This window comes from Enhydra lutris, unplaced genomic scaffold (genome assembly GCF_002288905.1).
Source record: "Enhydra lutris kenyoni isolate GAN:26980312 unplaced genomic scaffold, ASM228890v2 scaffoldscaffold90, whole genome shotgun sequence".
NCBI lineage: Eukaryota > Metazoa > Chordata > Mammalia > Carnivora > Mustelidae > Enhydra > Enhydra lutris.
Genome location: NW_019154174.1, coordinates 2,607,225 through 2,612,386, shown reverse-complemented (window position 1 = coordinate 2,612,386; position 5,162 = coordinate 2,607,225). Strand labels below are relative to the sequence as shown.

Genomic DNA, 5,162 nt, shown 5'->3' with positions numbered 1-5,162 from the left:
GTATATATCTACATGCATAAAAATGAAATAAGTATTAAAAAGCAATACTCACCTTTCCTACTAGTTGTGTGCTAAAATATTTTCTATTCTATATTTTTTCTAAAATAGTGGATTTGATCCACTAAATGGATTCACCATCCACTAATGGCTTGATCCCACGGTTTCAAAACCACTGGATCAGTGAATGTTACAGAGGTGTTAAAGGCCTACCAGTACCAGCCTGAGAGCTTCTCCTTGAACTTCTTAATACTCGAAAGATCTCTGAAAAGGAAGTAACTTTTTCACAGGGCAATTCATTGTTATTTCATGCAGTATCAGTCAACCCCACCAACAGGCATGATGTCCCACTCTTTAAACACGGACCGAGGATTCCGCTTGCTGGGAGAAGAGGCTGTCCTCTCTTTGGGAGGGGAGAGGGCCAGAGGGCATCCTCACTGCCATCCCACACAGGCAGGATCAGGTACACAGCCCTACCCAACAACCAGAAGAGTCATCAGGGTGGATGGGCCTTACGTTTCAGAATTGCAGGATAAGTGTCCTGGGCCCCATGCATCTGTCCAATTCCATTAGTATCCTGTGACTCCTGTAACAGATCAGCACAAACCTTTTGGCTTAAAACACTAACATTCTCTTATGGTTCAAGAGGCCAGAAACTTGGAATCCATTTCAGTGGGCTCAAGTTGTTGGTAATGCTGGTTCCCTCTGGAGGCCCCAAGAGTCTGTTCTCTAGCTCTTCCCAGCATCCGGTGGCCACCTACATGGCTGGTTTGGCCCCTTTGCCATTTCCAACATGCACTGTTCCTCTCTAAGTCCATCAGCACACCTCCTTCTCCTCCTCCCCCCGCCTCTCCTTGTAAGGACCCTGTGATTGCACCGGGCCTACTGGATACCCCGGGATAATCTCCCCATCTCAAGGTCCTTAGCTTAATCACACCTGCAGACCCCCTTCGCCATATGAGGTAACACATTCAAAGGTTTGAGGGACAGGAGTGGACATTTTAGGAGTCATCATTCAGCCGGCTGCAATAAACCAAGAAGGACTTGGTCCTGGCCAGGGCAGGTCCCGGCCAGGGCAGAGACAGGAGCCGAGAAGAGCTCTGGCCTTGGGTGGAGGCCTGGGTCAAGGTAAACCCTCACGTGGACTCTAGGGCTTGAGCTCAGGCTGACTCATAGGGAGCAAGTGAAGGCTGGAGGAAGATTTGGGATCTTTGGTATCAGCTGATGTGGAGGTAAACCAGAGCCCACCCAGGGCAGTGGGGAGCGGCGGAGGACCAACGCGTGGGCGATTAGCAACAAATGGGATTTATTTCAACCATAAGTCAATGGGCACAGAAGGTGGTGCGACAGCCCTAGGAGCTGAGGCTTCTCGGGGTGTGGGATGAGGCTGATGGGCCAGGTCTGGCCACCACCCAGGAAATGCAGCCCAGCAACTCTGGGAAGGTCAGTTTCTTCAGCTGCCAGCTCAGCATGGGCCTCCAACAGATCAGTAAGTGATTTCCTTCAAACCTGAGGGAAGGAAACACACAGACGCTGTTAAGAGACGCACACCAGAGAGCAGCGCAAGCAGACAAAGGTAGGAGAATGAAGCCCTGCTGGATACCTCCTCACCGCAGCTCTGCTCTCCCGAGTGGTAAGAGGAGATCATCCACAAGGAAGCAAGAAGTTGGACGAGGCTGTGTTTACAGGGATTTTGAAGGGATTCAGAAAGCACTGTCATGGTTCATGGGCTCTGCAGTTAAGGCTGGAAGTCTACCCACTCCGCAATGAACCCTGAGCAAATGCAGAGACAGGACGATCCTCACGTCGCACGTACAGCTGTCACAAAGCAGCCCCCGACATAAAAATGTTCTGGGTGTTGTTAATTTATAAAAACTAGAATCAGCTTAATAGTATTATAAACAAACTACATTTCCAGAAGTGTGGCAAAGTTGAGTCGATTCGGGCATAGTGTCATGACAGAAGCTTTATAAAGCTATGAAAATTATTCTCACTGGGAGTTTCTCACAGCGAGGGGAAAAGGCTGTTATGATACCAATGGAAAAGATCAGGACTCCAAATACATAAGTGCAGAAATTCAATTCTGCTAAAAATGAAAAATTGCTAGAAAAAGAGTGGAAGGAAAAAGTTACCAGAGGTCATCTCTGAGTGACATGCAGCTGATTTTTTTTTTCTTCACTGGACTTTTTAGATGTTTCCAAAGTCTCTATTAAGAATGACATTTTGGGGGGCACCTGGGTGGCTCAGTGGGTTAAGCCTCTGCCTTCGGCTCAGGTCATGATCCCAGGGTCCTGGGATCGAGCCCCGCATCAGGCTCTCTGCTCAGCAGGGAGCCTGCTTCCCCTTCTCTCTCTGCCTGCCTCTCTGCCTACTTGTGATCTTTCTCTCTGTCAAATAAATAAATAAAATCTTAAAAAAAAAGAAAAAAAATGACATTTTGGGGTGCCTGGGTGGCTCAGTCATTAAGCGTCTGCCTTCAGCTCAGGTCATGATCCCAGAGTCCTGGGATTGAGCCCCGCATGGGGCTCCCTCCTTGGCAAGAAGCCTGCTTCTCCCTCTCCCACTTCCCCTGCTTGTGTTCCCTCTCTCGCTGTGTCTCTGTCAAATAAAATCTTAAAAAAAGAAAAAAAAGAATGACGTTTTAAAAACTGGATGGGGGCAGACAACAGTATAAAACCCCACTAATAAATTCTTTCAAATAAAAAGACAAATTTAAAAGGATTTTGTGGGCTGAACTGCTGGGTAAATTTATAAACTACTGGAATGCTAAGCCCCAGGGGGATAATTAACAGCCTCGTATCAGCATGGAATGTTCGCAAGGAGGCCGCCCCTGCTGTGTCATGTTCTGTGTTTTGTCTGGGCTCCCTGCCTAAGGCTGTATATCTTTGGACGAGTCTGCAGGACACTGCCCACGGGACACCTGAAGGGGGGCTACTCCAGTTGAGGCTACACTGGGATCTGAAATGGTCTCCACTGGGCTGGGAAAATGCCCAAGAGAGGACCCCGGAGGAAGCAAGACCCACGTGGGGCAATTGGAAAGGAGGAACTGGGTCAAGACTGAGGAAACGAGTAACACTGAACAAGGATCCACGCTCACGCCACAGCCTCCCTCTGCCAGGCGAGGGGACTTCACCTTCATCACAGAAGGTAAGGGGAGAAATTCAACCCGCAGTTACATGGGTTTGCTGGAGACATGCAGGACAATATGCGTGCCTGACCTCTAGTAAACCTGGTTATAAGGTGAATCAAAAGACAAACATTGGTTACTTTTATTAAGATTATTGCTCTAAGCTCTGAAGGTGTTTTCCCTTCCAGCAGAGGAAATGTCAGAGAACACCTCTAAAGGGCTATGGATTTGTCTATGGAATTGTCTGAACAATTCGCCTGGTTTCTGTGCTATACAAATAGAGGCTAGGACAGCTCATTTTCCACCTACTGCTCATGGACACATGCGTCTGATACGCCAGTTCTTTCCAGGTATGTCTTATGGTGCTTTGGAGTCAAAAGGTCCCCATTTCTAGGGCAAATCAACAGAAGTAAAATCATGTACCGAGTTCATGTCCTCCTTTGGTTGCCCAACAAAGGCAGTAATGCTGCATGAGCTGTTCGAGAAGCTCCATTTCATCCAGGAATTCAAGTGACTCTATTCTGTGGGGAGAACAAAAGTAGGGCAACATCAAGTTCTACAATTAAAAATGAAGATGAGGAGCCGAAGTTTATGGATATGGAAAGGTGTTCATATTATACTAAGAGGAAAGAAGCATGGTGCAATACAGTACCTATGATGCGATCTTTATTTAAAAAAAATACCATAAATAAAGTCAAAAGACAAATGACAAACTAGAAAAAAGAATTGCAACACAAATGACAAAGGGTAGATTTCCTTTCTCTGTAAAGAGTTGTTAAACTTCATGAGAAAAACTTTTTAAAAACTCAGGTTTAAAAGACAGGTAAAAGACATATTCACCAGAAAAGAAAAACAAGACGCTCTCAATCTCATTAAAATATGAGATACTTTTTCAACTATCAGATTGATGAAGATCAAAAAAGGCTGATATGCACTTTAACAAGGACATGGGGGGAAAGATACTCACTGTCCTGTGTTTACCAGTCAGATTACAAAATGGTACAACCTCTCTGCCCTGCAACTGGATCTCCTCTATCGATGCTGAAAATGCACATCCTCTTACCAAGCAATTCTGCCTTTTTAATTTTTTTTTATAGATTTTTAAAAATTTATTTATCAGATAGAGATCACAAGTAGGCAGAGAGGCAGGCAGAGAGAGAAAGGGGGAAGCAGGCTCCCCGCTGAGCAGAGAGCCCAATGCGGGGCTCGATCCCAGGACCCTGGGATCGTGACCCGGGCGGAAGGCAGAGGCTTTAACCCACTGAGCCACCCAGGCGCCCCCAGCAATTCTGCCATTTAAAAATATATTTTTGTTTATTTATTTGACAGAGAGAGACACAGCAAGAGAGGGAATACAAGCAAAGGGAGTAGGAGAGGGAGAAGCAGGCTTCCTGCTGAGCAGGGAGCCTGATTAGGGGCTCAATCTCAGGACCCTGGGATCATGACCTAACCTTCAGGAAGACACTTAACAACTGAACCACCCAGGTGTCCCACTCAGCAATTCTGCCTTTAAGATTTTGCCCCATGAGGGGTGCCTGGGTGGCTCTGTTGGTTAAGTGTCTGCCTGCAACTCAGGTCATGATCCTGGGGTCCTGAGATCAAGCCCCGCATGGGCTCTGGCTCCCTGCTCAGCGGGGAGTCTGCTTCTTCCTCTTCTTTTGCCTCTCCCCTGCTCATGGTCTCTCTCTTGCTCTTTCTCTCTCTTAAATAAATAAATAAAATCTAAAAAAAATTTTTTTTACTCTATGAGTACAAATATGTATATTCCAGAATATTCACTGCAGCAACACAGCATCAAACCTTAAACCAGAAGAGCTGGGTTAAATAAATTAGGCTCTGGCTCCCTGCTCAGCGGGGAGTCTGCTTCTTCCTCTTCTTTTGCCTCTCCCCTGCTCATGGTCTCTCTCTTGCTCTTTCTCTCTCTCAAATAAATAAATAAAATCTAAAAAAAATTTTTTTTACCCTATGAGTACAAATATGTATATTCCAGAATATTCACTGCAGCAACACAGCATCAAACCTTAAACCAGAAGAGCTG

General features: G+C 46.1%; 1 protein-coding gene across 2 annotated transcripts in view; it reads right to left on the bottom strand.

Annotated features, from left to right (window-relative positions):
• Nucleotides 1-1,289: 1,289 nt before the first annotated feature.
• The window catches only part of LOC111162303 (leucine carboxyl methyltransferase 1), a 51,007-nt gene continuing 47,134 nt past the window's right edge, over nucleotides 1,290-5,162 (bottom strand). For both annotated transcript variants that reach the window (XM_022526630.1, XM_022526629.1), the window contains 2 exons: nucleotides 3,548-3,645; nucleotides 1,290-1,506 (listed from right to left, as the gene is read on the bottom strand). In XM_022526630.1, the coding sequence (XP_022382338.1) occupies nucleotides 1,484-1,506; nucleotides 3,548-3,645 (121 nt within the window). In that variant the 3' untranslated portion in view covers nucleotides 1,290-1,483. The remainder of the gene's footprint in view (nucleotides 1,507-3,547; nucleotides 3,646-5,162) is intronic.